This window comes from Oncorhynchus kisutch, linkage group LG10, assembly GCF_002021735.2.
Source record: "Oncorhynchus kisutch isolate 150728-3 linkage group LG10, Okis_V2, whole genome shotgun sequence".
Lineage (NCBI taxonomy): Eukaryota > Metazoa > Chordata > Actinopteri > Salmoniformes > Salmonidae > Oncorhynchus > Oncorhynchus kisutch.
Genome location: NC_034183.2, coordinates 44,408,219 through 44,426,542, shown reverse-complemented (window position 1 = coordinate 44,426,542; position 18,324 = coordinate 44,408,219). Strand labels below are relative to the sequence as shown.

General features: G+C 43.8%; 1 protein-coding gene across 5 annotated transcripts in view; it reads left to right on the top strand.

The window, feature by feature from the left end:
- The window catches only part of LOC109898184 (WW domain-containing transcription regulator protein 1-like), a 77,132-nt gene extending 60,074 nt beyond the window's left edge, over positions 1–17,058 (top strand). For 2 of the 5 annotated variants that reach the window (XM_020493044.2, XM_020493048.2), the window contains exons 2-7: positions 1,290–1,426; positions 6,758–6,871; positions 10,936–11,180; positions 13,335–13,468; positions 13,722–13,837; positions 14,050–17,058. In XM_020493044.2, coding sequence (XP_020348633.1) covers positions 1,290–1,426; positions 6,758–6,871; positions 10,936–11,180; positions 13,335–13,468; positions 13,722–13,837; positions 14,050–14,234 — 931 coding nt within the window. In that variant the 3' untranslated portion in view covers positions 14,235–17,058. The remainder of the gene's footprint in view (positions 1–1,289; positions 1,427–6,757; positions 6,872–10,935; positions 11,181–13,334; positions 13,469–13,721; positions 13,838–14,049) is intronic. The other 3 variants (XM_020493046.2, XM_031833742.1, XM_020493047.2) reach the window with 3 other exon arrangements.
- The last annotated feature ends 1,266 nt before the right edge of the window (positions 17,059–18,324 follow it).

The following is an 18,324-nucleotide window of genomic DNA, read 5'->3' as shown; positions in this document are numbered from 1 at the left end:
TGTTCTCCTTTTTAAGACAAAAGCCTAGCAATGATACAAAAACATTACACCAGAAACATGTTCTTATCAACGTACAGTACACTATAATATACAAAAATAACTGAACGCTACAGCATACGACGACATTCTAGACAATTCTGTGCCTCCAACTTTTTGGCAACAGTTTGAGGAAGGCCCTTACCTGTTTCAGCATGACAATGTCCCCATGCACAAAGCGAGGTCCATACAGAAATGGTTTGTCGAGACCTGTGTGGAAGAACTTGACTGGTTTGCACAGAGACCTGACCTCAACCCCTTCGAACCACTTTGGGATGAATTGGAACGCAAACTGCGAGCCAGGCCTAATCGCCAAACATCAGTGCCCGACTTCACTAATGCTCTTGTGGCTGAATTCTGCGGGAACTTGCTGCCAATATTCCAACATCTGATGGAAAGCATTCCCAGACGAGTGGAGGCTGTTATAGCAGCAAAAGAGAGACCAACTCCATATGTTCGATGAGCAGGTGTCCACATACTTTAGATCATGTAGTGTATTACACTTGCATTAGGGCAGGTCTGTAGGAACTGATTTTAAAGGCTGTCATAACAACAGAAACTTGTGTAATCCCTGATGATATAATGATCAGAGTGATAGTTATAATGAGCCACTGAGCTGCGGTAACTAACCACCTGTTAGGCCTGCTGCTGCTTATGTGGTCCTATGGAAGAATGCAGCGGGGCTGGAATATCGTGTACAGTAGCTTATCTACCGTCAGGCTAGCTATGGGTGTAGGGCTGGGAAATGCCAGTGAGCTCACAATACAATATTATCACGGTGCAGATACAATATGCATTGAGATTCTCACGATCCTATATGCATTGCAATTCGGTGTTCCGAACATATTGCCCTGCTGCAGAGGGACAAGAGTGCTGCGAGAAAATTAATTTGATCAGTCATGGAATTAAAAGTGCTGAAAACCATGTAGGTTCACCATTTAAAAAGAAGATTGATAACAAACTAGAGTTGGAGAAATACGAGGTTTGGTGCAGGTACAACTGACTAGAACCAGCTAATGTTTTTTGTTTTATTTTGAGAAACCATACTTGGAGTCGTAGAATCGATATGATATTGCTATATTCTGTGTCTATTTGTTTTTCCCCACCCAATCACTATGTGGATGTGGGACAGGGAATCTGAAAGGGAGACGAGTAAAGGCAGGAATTGAAGACTGTTACCCTGGAAACCATCTCTGACATGTTTTTTTTTCTCCTGTCTAACCTGATGTTCTCTTCTCTTTGTCTCTCTGTAGTCACGTGGAGAAGATCACTACTTGGCATGACCCTCGTAAGACCATGACGGCCGCCATGAATCAGATGAGCCTCCACGCTCCCCCACCCTCCGCCACCCCACAGCAACGCAACATGGCCCTGTCCCAGCCCAACCTCGGTTAGTGTCGCGCACACACACACCCTAGGGTTGAATACTTTCCTGGTATTTTACACATGTTCCACTCTGAGAATAAGTCACTTTTCTCCCGGGTAACCTGGTATTTCCCACAAAAACTGGAAGTTTAATTCTAAAACATATGCAAATGTCTGGATTTGATTAGGGCTTTGATCAGAGCTTTGATCGGCATGAAAATTCAAGGCCGATGCCACCTAAAGCCAGAAATTACATAAAGCTCCAATGATTGTGCCGTTATTCATTAGGCGTACTTCTGACAGGCTATAGGCCACCGCACATTACGCACAACAGAATAACATGAAAGCTCATCGATTGTATGCTCTCTTAGTTAAATAAATCAAACGGCCTCCTGTAATCTTTTTGGATGTGGATTTTATTATTCTATATTATATGGACTGGATTTACGCACCTCATTCAAACCATGAAGCTGGGAGAGAACATGCAATGCTGGTGCAGGACATGCGGCCTACAAAGTTACAGTTCTAGGCTAGTGAATTAGTTTAATTCTGAATTATAATAGGCCTATTTCAAAACGTGATAATTAGTAGGCTGATGCATTAGCCCACCTTTCACAATATTTCCCCTCATGTTGTGCGACATGTGTATTACCTTCATTCCTTCCTCGCGCTCAACAGATACATTTTAAATTAGTTTTGTTGTCCTTACCTTCATTGTAATGACATGCTAGAATAATACAGGACTAAAATAAGATGCAGATGGCTTTTTTATGTTTATGGGTCTGAATAAATAACTGCTATAGCAGCCAAACTTAACTGGCGGACCGTGGTCTGGGTCCGAACCCAGAGAAGAGTCAATCCGGACCGGACAACATCGCATTTTGTTATATAAAATGTCAATCAATTTATATTTAGACAGCTTTAAAAAAATAAATAATAATTACCGGGCTCAGTGGCCTCTCAGCATCCTCTTTCTCGCGCTCTCTCGAAGCAATGCCCACCTATTAGTGCCCCGTCTAATACAATCGTGTGGTTATATGCAAATACAAGAGGCCGCTTACCCAATCACATCAATCCAAATATCTTCTGCGGAACCTTGGGACAAGCAGGCAGAAATAAATTGCGGTTCAACTGTTAATATCACACATAGAAGAAGCTTAGTTACCAGTATCTTTGTTAATATGGCTTGTTAAAAAAAAAAAAATTTTACTCTGAAAACCTTATATTCAAAGACGAATGGACGGAAATGTATTTATTCATTCTCCCCGCAACTAGCACAAAACTAATGTGCCTGATATGCAGCGAGTCCATAACTCTCCTGAAAAGTGCCAATGTTAAGCGCCATTATGACACCAGGCATAGTACATTTGATTAGATGTATCCCCTGAACACGGAGGTGATAACAAACAAGATTAACCAACACAAATCCCAATATTTCATTAGCTGTGGATGATTCATCAGATAACACTGCAACTAAGTTGTCAGAAGAAGCTAACCAGATCTTCAGATGGGTAGATGTTACATTACTGAAATGTTGATTTTTGAGCTGCAAGAAAATGTGTCTTTGAAGGAGCAGGCTGGTGATTGTGATGCTGTCACTTTCTGGGGAAAGATGGTGCCTGCAACTGATTTTTCCTGTTCTCATGAGACTGGCATTATACATCCTGACAATGTTTGGCTCCACATACAGCTGTGAATCAGCCTTCTCCACAATCAACTTAATTAAAAACAAATACTGCACCAGGCTCACCAATGAACACCTGCACCAGTGTCTCAGAGTTGCTCTCAGTGCCAAAGTTCAAAGCATTGGCGGGAGACCAAGTTAAATTTCTCTCATTGATGCGACGGCAAGGCCCAGAGTGACTTATACATGAATATTGCATGGCCCACAGTGACATTCTGTGCATTCAGATTATTATTTTTGTTCAACTCTCCTTTGTTCTCCAGAAAACATGCACTTTATTTCATAATAATTGTAAAAAGATCATTCAAGGCCCATGTACAATGGTTCAGAGTGCACTTTGTTTATTGACAATTATGCAACCACATTTGTTCTTTGGCAATGTTCCACGTTTACATGCTAAAGGAGTTATTAAAGTAATCAAAGTTCTTAGTCTCAATGTATTTAATGTACATTTTATATAACATGTTTCCTAAGTCGTAGACGACTGTTTGCTACTACGCTGTACCATAGCGCCGATAAACGACGATATCCCTCCGGAACTTTGCCACCTAGGAAATTTGTGTCACTGGACCTTCTCAAATAATTGAGTACCCCTGTGCTATAGCGCATCTTCTCCTTTCCTTGTGGGTTCTTTTGGCTGTGGTATTTACCTTTCAGCAAACAAGAGCAAGCTTGCATCCCTCTTACCTTGGTCTGAAGGTAACCTAGTATCGGTTTAAAAAAGGAATGGAAGTATAGAAGTAATTTTGTGCCAACAAAAAAAGTGTTTAAATATTTGTCCCCAAAAATATATTTCCTGAGCTTTCTTATCTCCTATATAAAAAACGTATTTCTTATTATATTTTTTTTTGACTGTCTGTTTCCATTTATGAATGTGTTATTCAATGTGTTTCTATGGGCTATAGTAGTAATTTTATAAAATAATTTATTTTTTATACCTTCCGAAATGAAATACCTAAATGATCCATGGTACGAACACCTTAAAACAATTCCATATGTTAACTTAGTAGAACCCACCCCCATAATGAATTAGCTAAATATAAGGGCTAATGCTGCATTGAATTTATATCCTAGGCTAGGACATCTATCTACAGTATATCTATATCAATACTGTATCGTCAACAGGATGATCTTTTTTGGATACAATTTGAATGGAATTGACGGCGAGAGAAAGACCATGCTCGCGTACGCACTAACTTAAAGCAACACTGTTCGAGTGCAGCTGCAATTTTAATGAAGTCACCCCCCCCCCCAAAAAAAAAACAATAAGGTATTTAATTTGTATATATTATGGATCCCATTAGCTGCTCCAAGGTCCGCCAGAATTAAGGCAGTTACACGATTTAAAAACATTACAATACATTCATTACAGAATTCACAGTAAGTGTGTGCCCTCAGGCACATACTCCACTACCACATATCTACAACACAAAATCCATGTGTACTGGTGTGTATAGTGCGTATGACCCCCGAAAGCCAGATGGAGAATAAATTAGACGCGCATTCAGATATATTGCTTATAATATTACTGTAGCATACAGTAGGCTATGCTGCAGCAAATGTACCAGTCACAAGAAGACGACAAAAGTTACCGGCTGATGAGGTGATACATGCACTGTGAACTGCGCTGTCTGTCCCCACCCTGAACGTTGCCTTGATCGTGCACATAGCAGAACAGATAAGACCGATTTTTAGACGTCGCATATCATTTAACAGTTCTATTTCACATCATGCTGTTCATATAGTTCATTTATAATCATTTACTGGTTTCTCAGTTATTTATCCCGGCAAACGGTAGTGGCTTTGGGCAGGATATCTCTGTGAATCTCGGCAACCCGATTCACGCTCTGAAGACCCTGACACACTCAACTGGTCCAACCACCGTGAGTTAGTAGCTTACCAAAACACACTGATATCCCACTTCTCCTGACGCCTATATGCTGACATATCTGCCACAAGGCACTGCCCATTATCACTGACCAATGACGTCTTTCACCCTGGGGAATTACCACAATAACATGCGCAGTCCCTTTCCACAATAACACCAAAGGAATGTGTGTGAACCAACCAAAAGCCAGGATCGGTGTTGCCTGAGAGAGGCATGTTATTGTGTTGAAGGTGAGATAAGGAAGCCCTCCCCACCCTCTTATGCTCCACTTAGTCTGACAGAGCCTGACTGCTCCTTCATAACACAGATTGGCATTGACTGGTTAATCTCATTCACGTTGGCATTAGCCTAGGTCGCACCTAATAATAGACCTAGCTAACCCATATCACAGCCACCTGGCTCAGCCTGCAGAACATCACCACTGCCTCGTTCAGTACAGTGTGTGTGCGCGCTTTATGCCATTTGAGTCGATGACATGGGAAAAAAGGTGTCTGCAGTTGGAGAGGGATGGGCTGAGTGTGCAGTGGAGGGGTAAACTCAAAGGGTGAGAGCCAAACAAGTGGAAAATTTCAAAAGAGACCTAGGAAATTTAGGACGGACAGAAATGAAGCGGGATCGTGCGTGTGGCCTAGTGTGCGAGTGTATGAATGGAGTCGCTCAACCTGAGTAGTTGTATATACACCGCCCTGCTCGACTTGTTCAAACGTCACTGGGATGTTTTTACCACTGCTCTATTGGAGTGATGACACACACACACACACACACACACACACACACACACACACACACACACACACACAAACTCTCTAAAACCTATGACTATAAAATAACTCTGATGGCTGTTCCTAAAGTGCATCAGGACTAATCCTGGAGCCTGTGGGCCTAATTCAAACTTCTGTGCAAATCTTCCATGGAAAGTTTTCTTGCTGGAACAATGCTTGTGGACTCTCCAGTCTTTGTTGAAGGGGAATTATCTTTGTTGTCCTGATGGCTGTGTTCTACCCCTTTTTTGTTTTCTTCTCTCCTCTCAGATGGACATGTTAGCGCACTCTGCTTTGGGGTTTTAACAGACAACACACAGGTCTATGGTTGCCAGTTAGAGGTCTTGATCCCGTACTGTAGATTCTGTCTACTCCCTGAGAAGTGCTTGATTCTTGTACGGGTATCTAGAGTGATCATCGCCGGTTCTGGAGAGGTGATGGTGTGCAGGGTTTTGTTTCAGACCAGCACTAAAACACCTGATTCTAAGAAACGACTAGAAATATACTGTTAGCTATCTGGCATCTCTCCACTACTACGTTGGTGATCATGACCACTGTCTCTGTAGTTCTAGAATAGATTCGGTGGAATTTCACCTCCCACTCATCCCTTGACACTATCTCCCATGGCAACGCAGTGAGTTTCAGATTTAGCTCTAGTCATGACTAGGCTCATCTCCCCTGTTAGCCATGTTGACTCATCATGAAACTTGTGAGAAAGCGCTCTGCTCCTCTCCATTCCACTTCAACCCCTTGACTGTATTCTTAGTCAAATCACCTGATGAAACAAAAGGTGAGTGACTGGGGGAGAAACATTGAAAATGTGTCAAACCGTAATTAGTTAGATTACTGTTCACCAGTATGTTTCTGCTCCAAAGAATTCAAATACCCCCAAAAGTGTTATTGTCCAATCAAATGAACATATACTGTAAGGTATGAAATTTGGTCACAAGAAACTTGCATCAGTCAGGCTTGGTAAAGGTGAAGTACTCTGGCTGATGTGGTGTTGCTGCTGCTTGTGAACAGGAGAGCTACCTGATGGCTGGGAGCAGGCTGAAAACCCTAGTGGAGAAACCTACTTCATTGACCACAAAACACACAGAACGTCTTGGCTCGACCCGCGTGTGGATGCTCACCTCAGTAAGTACCCTCTGGACAGCAAGTGGACCGCAAATCCCCCAAATCGCTATCTTTTCAACTTGCTCAAACCTCCAACCAACCAATCAACCCCCTTCATCCCCAAAATTACTAGCATTAAACTAATCAAACCATGCCCCTTGATCTCTCATACCTGGCCATTGACCCCTTGCCCCCTGTTGCCCCCTGTTGCCTCCTGGGACTGAGCTTTGCCTGTGAGAAGCTAGAGGAATGCTTAGCTAAATCTTCCTGAGAAACCCAATCACATGTTTATCTGGATACCAAGTCTGATTCCAATAGCCAATGACAGTGCCAAGCCAATAAAAATGATTGCCTCTCCCTCCCACCAGTGACCAATGGTTCTCCTGATTTCTACATGTGATTGTGTCACTTCCTGTCCTGACAGTGCTCTCCTATCCCTGCATGATGATTGATCGATTTTGTGTGTGTATTTGACTTACACATTTGGGTGCTTGTATTTCAACTACAGTCTGTTTAGTTTCTCAGTGTTTTAGTTAGTGATGCGAGTGAAATAGTGGGAGATGACGTATCTGAGGTGTGTTTATGCGTGGACGAGGTGTGTATATGATTTGGCGTGTGAGGTGTGTGTCTGGGGGAGCAACAGGAGAGTACCCAGGAGCTCTGTGCGCTGGATAGCCTCCGCACCATCAGGTGGATGTTTTCAGGTCCCTAGATGGATGTTTTCAGGTCCCTAGATGGATGTTTTCAGGTCCCTAGATGGATGTTTTCAAGTCCCTAGATGGATGTTGTCGGGTCCCTAGATGGATGTTGTCGGGTCCCTAGATGGATGAGGTAAGACCAACGAGGCAAAACAAAGCTTTCTTTGACAGAGGAGAGTTAATTGGTGTCGGATTTTAAAATGGGAATTGTTTTCTGCCTGGAGTATGGACTGGTTTAGGAACATATCCAGGAGAGGAACATATCAACACTAAATTGCTCTGTTAAAAATTCCTTTGAATATGGAAAACATTAACTTATAGTCCGCTTTATCTTTAGTTGGCACTGACCTTAAAATAATGCATTTGCTTTAGAGTTTTAGTCTTTCATTCCCCAGGCAGCTGCCCAAACGGGTCCTGTTGCACAAGAGGCTGTCCTCAAAGACTGGCTGTGTGTGAGTGCTGCCGGCCGGCCTGCCTGATCCCCGACCACAGACACTCGCGTGCAAGCATGCACATACAAACACACGCAAACACACACACAAAACTCGATCCTTACAAGTATCACTTCCACATATCCTTTTATATGATATTAAACCACTCTGCTGTCTCTTATCAAATGTAACACACCCACGAACACACACACAGGAGATGGTGGAGATTTAAATGAGAGTCTGTTTTTCCACGTGTTAGCTGACGCTGTTTCTGGGAAGTAAACGAAACAAGGTCTTTGTTAGCAGAGCAGCGCCACTCGGTACCTACCGTCTCCCCCTGTTTCTCAGCCTCTCTTCCTTTCTGTTTTTCTCTCAACGCCCTTACCTCCTCCCTTTTTACTTTGACCCCAACTTCCCTGCTACTCCTTTCTCTCTCTGTCTCCATTTCTCTCCTGATGTTGTGACAGAGTTGTGAGGGGTTGTAGTGTGCTGGCTCGTCGTCTTGTTGCTCCAGTCTATCGGAGAGGTTAGAGAGGGGGAGGTGAGGGGAGAGAGGTGGGGAAGTGCGAGGGAGATCCTGGGAGAAGAGGGTAAAACAGGAGGGAGTAGAGGAGTGTTATTTTAGTTGTGACTGAGGCTGTGTGGAGCTGTGCAAAGCCTGCAGTCTGTTTTCTGCAGCCCCAATATGCACACTCTGACAGGGTGTGTCCTGCCCTGTAAAGCTTGTCCCAGACCCAAACCTAAACATGCTGCTTTGAGTGTTTCTGTGTGCAATTGCATGCATGCCATGTGTATGCATGTGTGTCTCTGTCTTGTTTGGCCCAAATCCAAACTTAGGGCCTCCGCTCAAGCTATTTGGTTCTAACAAAACAAGGGTATAATAAATAAATGTTCCCATTATTGTCATGTACTTTAGCCCAGGCCTCTTAATAGCTGTCAGCATAATCTATTTGATATGTTTGAATGTCTAATGGACGGTTTCCTGTCTGGCCCCTTCACCAAACATGAAGACTGTTGCAATGAATAGCTTTGGAACCAAAATGGCCGTGCATCGAGCCTCTGGGAATTACGTCATTGAGTGTAATAGGACGATTATGGATGGTTATTTTTGCCGAATTGTGAAGTACGTTAAGGGGGCTCTGAGGAACACCTTATGCTCTACAAATGTGTTGCTTTTATAGATAGAAAGATGAAATCATACATTGTATGACAGATAGGCCAAAACCATTTTGTTCTTACGTGAGTCAAACTTTCCCCACACACTGAGTCTGTGTTGAACCCATTTGGTTGTGATTTGGGAAAGGAGGTTGGGTAAACTATGTTCCTTCTTTGCTCTTCATCCAGACTTCACGTAAACTACAGGTCCAGCTGACAGATGGGGGGGGGGTAATACTGAACTGCCAAGGGGGAGAGAGGAGGAGGAGATGGAGAGAGATGGAGGGAAAGAGAAACAGATGTGCCGAGAGAGATAGAAGGAAAGAGATGGGGTGAAGGAGAGAGAGCAGACTCTGTCTGTCCACACCGAAACCACCAGACTGTCTGCTTTTTGTGCCATGTGCCTTTTCGGCTCCAAATCGGGCCTTTACTGCTACATTTATGCCATGTGTGATTAGTTTACGTCACACACACACACACACACACACACACACACACACACACACAGACTTTGTGCTCTGGAGAATCCATTAAAAGTTTGAGCAAGGTTTTATTCGATACTGCTGAAAAAATACTGGTGAAGCTGCAGTTAAAGACCTCCATTGAGGTGTGAATAATGTTGACCAAGTGAATGAACTGACCAAATCATGATCACATTTCTCCCTGTCCTGTCCAGACCCAAGGCAGGCTCTGTCCTGTACAGTAACTAAATACTGTATGCTTGTTGTGCTTGGATCACACATCCCCCCCCCTCCCCCACCTCCACCCATTTCTCTCTCTTTTTCTGTCAGTTTAGTTGTTCCTGTGAGAGTAGGGTGACCGTGTGTCTGTCCTGTCCTGAGACAGAAGACGGAACACTGCATCACTGTACTGGCCTTCATTAAGCTACACTTCTCTCACTCTGTGTGACTGAGCTGGCTGGGATCACAGAGTCGGACATAGGGGCTAGCTAATTATTAACGCCCACTGGTAACAAAGAAAAACAGCTCATCACTGCTTGATAATGATGATACAGTCTTTGAAAGAATGAGCTGATGATTAACTGACTAGAGACAGTAGACAAGTCCCAAAAACAATGTTCTCTGATTTTTTTTGTTTTTTTTGTTTTTCTAAAACCAACCTTACCGACCCCTTTTGGCTGTTGTCTGGAATAGCCAAGTCTAGATGCTATTGCTGGAGGTCTAGTCTGTCCTGGCCATCTGGTTTCCCTTAAGCGCAGGAGCCGTATTCTATCCATATTGCAGGTGTGCTTTAAAGTATGTGGCCTAGGCTCTGTTGACAGTGAGAAACGACTGGACCAAGCTCTATCACATGTGCAGTGTTTATGCCGACAGTCTACACCCGTGTGGTGTGGGTGCGCGCACACTGTGCTTTTGTACACGTACAAAAGGACGTCATTGTAAAACAAGAACTTGTTCTCAACTGACTTGCCTAGTTAAATCAAATGAATACATGTAGCCTATGCGCGAGTGATCAATTTCCAGCCTAACTTACTATCTGGACCTTGTCTCCTTCCTCAGAGCAGTGGTGTGAAAAGAGGTGATGTGGAACTAGTGAAGGGAGCTGAGCTCAAAGTGTTCCGAATCAGCTGCTTGTTCACCTGATTGAATAGACCTGATAGAAGTGTCTGTAGTGGTACTGTGTACATACTAGCGCAGTCGTTCTTATCACAGTACTGTAAGCCTCAAGATAACCCTCTCGCCCCTTTTTCTCTGTCCTCCACTGTGTTTTGTTGTTTCTAGCCTTAATAACAACCCCCCCCTCTCCCTCCTATTGCCCTCCTCTGTCTCTTCCTCCACAGTGATGTCCCAACACCATCACCAGCAGCAACTGCAACACGCCCAGCAGCAGCAGCCCCAACAGGCCCAAGCCTTAGGCTCACCTGGCTCACTCCCCCAGCAGCAGAGCTCCCAGGCTGGGATGATGAGCCTGTCCAGTCCCCTGGGCGTGGGGGTCAGTTCCCAGCACCAGCAGAAGATGAGGCTGCAGCGCATCCAGCTGGAGAGGGAGAGGATCCAGAGACGACAGGAGGAGCTCATGAGACAGGTGAGGCAATCTAGACCTCAACAATAACCCCCAGCTGCTAAAGTATGAGCCCGTATGAGTCCTCTAAGCTCTAATCATGAGAGAAAGGCCATGGTTAAGTAGATATGGCCTAGTACAGTATAAGCAACATCCCTCTATTTCTAGTAAGCCATATAACACACAAATGTATTACACCTCCCCCCTTCCCTCATCCTCCCAGTCTGGTCAGCCCCTATGGCCTTGGTCACAGACAGACTGCTCTGTTCTCAGTCTTCCTCTTCAAGTCTCACTCTTTTGTTTATTGCTCACAATATCACTAATCACTCATCATCTCCTCTTTTCCTCATAAAGACACTTCGACCCAATTTATTCAAGCCAAACACACATTAGCATGGACGCATACACATACACACTGGCAACAAGCCAACGCATCACGTCTTCGGGGGTTTCCCCGAAGACTCTCAGAAAGACAGGAAATTGACCGCTTACCTCGACAGTAGTTTCTTTTGAGCGCATGCTTTGGGCCTTTTTATGGCGTGTGGCAGGGGGGGGGTTGTGGGTTAAACATTAGCATCACCTGGTGGCTGAAAAGGGTTAGCTACTAGCTACTCTCTGTTCTAAGCCATCTGCTCCTACACTTGCACGAAGGCAGGGTAGTGTTTAAGAGCCGTGTTTACATTGAGAGTGAAAGAGCGAGAGCACACTGAACTCTTAAGGTGTCCGTATGCTTCCTAGCAGAAACAATTCAGAGGAGTTCGACAACATTTTGTGACGTTTTGGACTTCGACAGATTTTCGTCTTTTCGGGCACACCAAAATGTTTTATTGAGGTAAGCGGAAGTCTGTAGCCAATTGTCAGTGATTGGTCAACAGTAGGGATTCTTCAATAAAATCCTTGTCATTCAACGAGAGACTCCTTTTCATGCACATTTTTTCATTGAGAAATACTGCACCTAAAATTACGACTAAGATCTCCTTTCTTGACTATTTTGAGGAAATGTATACTGGCTACGGCATCTCAAAATGCACAAACAGTACTATTGTTTCAGAAGCAAAGGTCTTTTAAGGGAGTACGCGAGCACGCTTGTTCGGCGCTAGCCGAACTGAAGCATGCTGAAGCCTTTAGTGTGTCAGATGTGCACACCAGTCTGTTTACAAAATGGCTGCCTTCAACATCCAGCCAGTGACCTCATCCAATGAAGTGTTTATCTTACCCAGAACTCTTTGGCACACATTTGGCCCACCCTGAGCACTGAGCAGCACTGAATGGCCTGGGGTTGGCCAAGGGTTGGGAGAGGGGAGGTGTGTGTGGTGTGTCAGTAAGGCCCATCCTTAGCAGTAGCGTCTCTATTTTCCACTGTCGTCCCCTAGACTTTGCTTTGGTCTGACTGACTGCAAATAGATCCATACAGACTGGTGTATTCCTCCTCTAACCGTTCTGTTCACTACCATACAGTGTGGTGTTCAGTCCATCCAGCTCAAATGTCACACTCACACCTATCAACTGTTATCAAGCTGTATTCAGCAGGCTGGAAAGCCCCTTGCCTTTAGATATTCAGCCATTTTGTTACACACACAGCCCATCAGATGAATGGGTAAGCCATTCAAAGTGAATTGGAATGGCAAGCTGGTGTTTCTCCGGTGACTGTGCACTGGGAGTTAGTAGTGCCTGAGGCATGGAGGCTGGCACTGATCCAACCCCAGAAACAGTGTCAGGGCAGTGGGACCGGTAAAGGTTAGCTCCCTCTCTCCCTTCCTCCAAGTCCCACCAGTGTAGGTCTGTCTTCGACACTCATCCTGTGTGTGTGTTTGGGTAGGGTTATCTGTACATCAGAAAGCACACACCTATTACTTAACCAGTGGCCCACTTTCTTTAAGACTGTTAAGTGTGTGTGTTTTCACATCAGATAATTGCTGTGAAGTTCAAACACTCACTAATATATTATGCTATTCTGATGCCTGTGGCCTGGAAAAACACTACTTGGTTAATTGTTCTGTAATAGTTGTAAGAAGCAGATTCTGTCCCTGTTCTGGAGTCAGCAAATGTTTCTCCTCGTTGTGCTGTAGCACATGTTCTTGAACAATAATGAACATAGTTTCAGTAATCTTAAATCTCTCCTCCCACTCTCCTTCTCTTCTCCTCCCCCTTCCCCTGCTGCCTATTGCTTCCCCCTAGGAGGTGGCACTGTGTAGACAGCTACCCATGGACTCGGAGAGCATGGCACCAGTGCCCACCCCCGGTGGCAACCCTGCCCAGCCCATGACACAGGGCAACATGCCCACCAATGGATCCGACCCCTTCCTCAACAGGCAAGTGCACTCCTGACTCCCATATATTACCTATCCCTCCTCTTTTGCTTCTGTTTTGTCTCAGTCCCGTCCCTTCCTTGCTCTCTCTCCTCTCCCTTCTTTCTCAACACCCCCTCTTATCCCCTGGCTATTCTCTTCTCCTTCTCCTCTCCGCCTGTCTTCTGCTTTCAGCTTTCAAACTGTAGAGTGTGATCCAGTTTGTGGACAGAAGGGATCAGTGTATTAATGTGTGTGTCATGTATGTGATCCACAGTGGTCACTTCCAGCACTCACGGGAGCAGAGCACAGACAGTGGCCTGGGGCTGGGCTGTTACAGCATCCCCACCACCCCAGAGGACTTCCTTAATAACATGGAGGAGATGGACACAGGTAGGACTCTCTCTCGCCCTCTCTCTCACCTTTATTCTCTCGCCTTCTCTCCCACGTGGCTTTATTGACATGGAAAGTGTTACCACATACATTGCCAAAGCAAACATTTTCTCTCGCCCCTTTCTCTCTCGCTACCTGATTATATGTGACTATCTCTCTCACTCTCTCTCCCCCCCGCTCCCCCCTCGACTGATCTTCATCTCCCCCTCCAGGTGAGAGCATGGCCCTGGCGGGCAATATGAACGTGCCCCAGCACAGCCGCTTCCCGGACTTCTTGGACTCGCTGCCAGGCACTAACGTGGACCTGGGAACCTTGGAGGGAGCAGACCTCATCCCCATCCTCAACGACGTGGAGTCAGTCCTCAACAAGAGCGAGCCCTTCCTCACTTGGCTGTAAACACACACACACACACACACACACACACACACTTCTATACACACACATATTCACAGCCATACAAACAGGATGAAAGACTCACTCCACATATCTAAAGACTACCTTTTGCTACTTTTTCAAATCAGCATTATCTCTTCTTCCCACTTCTCCATGTGTACAGTAATATTATGCTCTGTCTAACCTCTGTCTGCCAGACCACATATCGTCAATCTGAGTTCAGTTGTGGATCAAAGATCGAGTATTAATCAAAGCCTTGAGAGAACAAAAGCAAATCAAAACATGACACGTATTAAAGTATACTTCACTATTGAAGTTACTGTATGGTAAACTAACAACGTTAGTACTTTTGGTTTTGTATGTTCTATAAGACTTCCTCCGATAACCCACTCTGGTTTTGGAATCACAATTGATTAAAGCAATTCCACAGCTTTCCTTTCTTTCTTGGGGTGACTTTCTATGTGGAACAAGTACTTGGTGAAAATCAATACATTTGGCTTCCAATGGTATTGCTTTGACGTGACTGTCAAAATGTATGCAGGGAGTCCTTTTCACCACTAGGTGGAGCTATTGCTTAACGTACTGCAGTTATGAAATGGATCTTTACTGGCTACAAGGTTGTCCAGTCTGTAGGTTCTTTGTATAAAGTGAACCTCGTTTGGCAACAGCACTGTAAACCTTCTTCTATATCACCAACAGTATCCTAACTGTCAGTTTGGTTTAGAATTAAAAAACCCGATTTGGCTTTGTTACTGTTGCTTCTGCTCAAAGACAACCATCTTGGATTCACTTATATATCAGCGTTAGCGGCCATGAGAGCAAAGTGTGTTGTACACCAAATAATGTTTCCTGTGGTTCGCTACAATGTCACTACAAAAGCTTTAAAACTTTAAAATTGTATTGTTTGATTTTTCAAAAATTTTAAAACATGTTTTTTTTTTCATTTTATTAATTGTACTCAAGCTGATTCCAATATAGTTATTATAACACTAAAAGCTCATGCCTCAGTTATGCGATGACGTGCATGCGTAGAATTGTGTTTTATACCATGTACTTTTTATATCATGCTACAAGTATTATTTTTTCTTTTACTGTAAAATAGCCCAGATGGGTTCTTTGCATCTGGTGCCATTGTAGGACCTATAATATAAAGTTAGCATTTTTAGTATTTATCATGAGCGATGTCTCTTACATTTAGAATTTTTTTTTTGTTTTTTTTGTTAATGCAATTGAGATTTCAAGCACTGCAAATCAGCAAGGGATTCAAAGATATCTGATCATGAAGTGAATGTTGAAGTTAGATGATCACCAGAAGCTCCCACTAGACGTTTTGGTTCAATGTGCGTTGAGGCTTGATAATCCTTCATAAGCAAACTCTGTCTTTGGTCCTCAGTTGGGCCTGTTTGGAAACCCAAAGGACAACTTTTCTAATATCTGTTCTACGGGGAAATATGCAACAATAGTATTTTATATGGCCTTTAATGTGTTTTTAAAGGATTTTTACTGGATTGTCAGATTGGATTGACATGGGGTTTGCATTATGATTTTGTTTTAACATGCCAGCCCCTCAGCACAATCTGCTCTAATCTTTTTTTCTACATTTGCCTCAGTTTTTGTATTAGCATGTTGAATGACATATTTGTCATTCTTAGCGTTAGGTTTTCTATAGCCCGACCTTATATTGTGACTATACGGAGTCTGGTTACTGTGTAGAACGTTAGGACTGACAAGGCGAGAAAGTGATGGATCCTGGGAAGGGGCAATGAATCGAGGGGGAGGAGGGTTGAGTTTAGGGAGGGAGGGGGCGGGCGTTCAATGCACGTCAAAACCCGCTGCTTTTCAACACAGCGGCCAACACCGCGCTCATGACGTCCTAACGTCAAGGTGAAGAGAGGCCTAGAGGGGGGTGAGAGGGGCACACAGTTACCACGTCTCATTGGAGAGGTGTGGATTGGGGGAAATGGTGTGGATTAGTGCCAAAGATTGGAGGCCTCTCTATGACCCAAGCATGGGCTAGCAACATGCTAACTTATGCCCAGGCCTAGCTGATGAAAACCGCTCCAGTGAGAGGTGATGAGGTCCTTTGAGAATCAGACAAGGGGATTGGATGATGCTTAACACTGTCCAATCGCACAGCTTCCTCTCCTGGTGTGCATCAGGGAGGTTTCCTGTCTGTTTTCTGTTGAATGGCCTGCTGTTCAAGCTCTAATAACACAAGCCAGAGGGGCACTGAGGGGGGACACTGGGCAGGGATGTTTGTGCGTTGTTACTGGACACAATTCAAGGGTGCACCAGTTTGGGGGAACAAAGTTCAAGGTTGCACCAGTATGAAGGGCACAAGTTAAAAGTTCAAGAAAATGGATAATCACATTTATATCAGATTGTCTTTTTGTAAGTCTATACTTTGGGGGTTAACAAGACCTGATAAAGAGAGGGATCCTTTTGAGACCATAGATAGGGGATGAACACCGCGGTGGTGTTACAGAATAAAGAGTTTGAGGAAATGGTTTGGTGTGGAGCACGTTTGACTACAGCTGTGCATAGTGAGTGGCATGACGTGGATTGGAAAGGATAACTCTGTAGCAATATATAGCGCAGTGGCTAGGCTACAGCTGCATGGTTGGATGAGACAGTATGTTGTCAGTAGGTACAGTGTTCTTGGAATGCTCATTGGTTGTGGAAATCACACACCAACAAAATGGCCGTATACTGTATGCTGGCAGTGTGGAGGCAATTTTACATAATGTAACCTGGGCAAGGAGTCTTTGATCATTTTAAAGTTGTATAACATGTAAAAAAATGAATAAAATGGTGTCAGAACCGTGGATCTTATTTGTTGATGTCATTTAATACAGAAGTTCACTTTTGATCACTAATAGCACAACCCACGTTGCGATTTTCGTAAATGAACTTGCTGACAAACAAATATGCACTCCATATTAAATAACATATTCCTCTCCAAATGTACAGTTTTTGCTTGACTCGTAATGGCGTTATAATTACTTATATTTGCTTCCATCATAATGTTTTGTTAGCCATCTTTGCTGAAGAAAGTCACCAGCGACGGGTGGCTCTTGTCATATTCGTCATTGGAACCACTTGATATGATTGGTCATAGAAAAACCTTGGGACCCAAATGCATAATGAGTGCTCTAACTCCCCCTTGCGGCAGTCTGGAGCAATGAAGCCGTGACCTCTAAGTTCTGCGGTGTAAGATCGCAACTTTTAAAGGAGGAACCACTGTAGGTAACATTGGCTAACGTCTCATATTTATATATTTTATATGCATACATGCATGCATACATACATACATACATACATACATACATACATACATACATACATACATACATACACTACCGTTCAAAAGTTTGGGGTCACTTGTCCTTGTTTTTGAAAGAAAAGCACTTTTTGTCCATTTTTAAAATTGATCAGAAATACAGTGTAGACATTGTTAATATTGTAAATGACTTTTGTTTTTAATGTAATATCTACATAGGAGGGATGGTTGCTGATAATGGGCTGCTGTACTGTAGGCTCACAGAGGCCCATTATCAGCAACCGTCACTCCTGTGTTCCAATGGCACGTTGTGTTAGCTAATCCAAGTTTATCATTTTAAAAGGCTAATTGATCATTAGAAAACCCTTTTGCAATTGGTAAAGAAGCAAGAAACCTGGCCGCCTTGACTAGTTTCCTATCTGGAGCAACAACATTTGTGGGTTCGATTACAGGCTCAAAATGGCCAGAAACAAAGCACTTTCTTCTGAAACTCGTCAGTCTATAGTTGTTCGGAGAAATGAAGGCTATTCCTTGAGAGAAATTGCCAAGAAACTATACAAAGCTGTATACTACTCCCTTCACAGAACTGCGCAAACTGGCTCTAAACAGAATATAAAGAGTGGGACGCCCCGTTGCACAACTGAGCAAGAGGACGAGTATATTATTGTCTAGTTTGAGAAACCGACACCTCACAAGTCCTCAACTGGCAGCTTCATTAAATAGTTCCCCCAAAACAGCAGGCCTTCATGGTAAAATTTCTGCAAAGAAACCACTACTAAAGGACACCAATAAGAAAAAGAGACTTACTTGGGC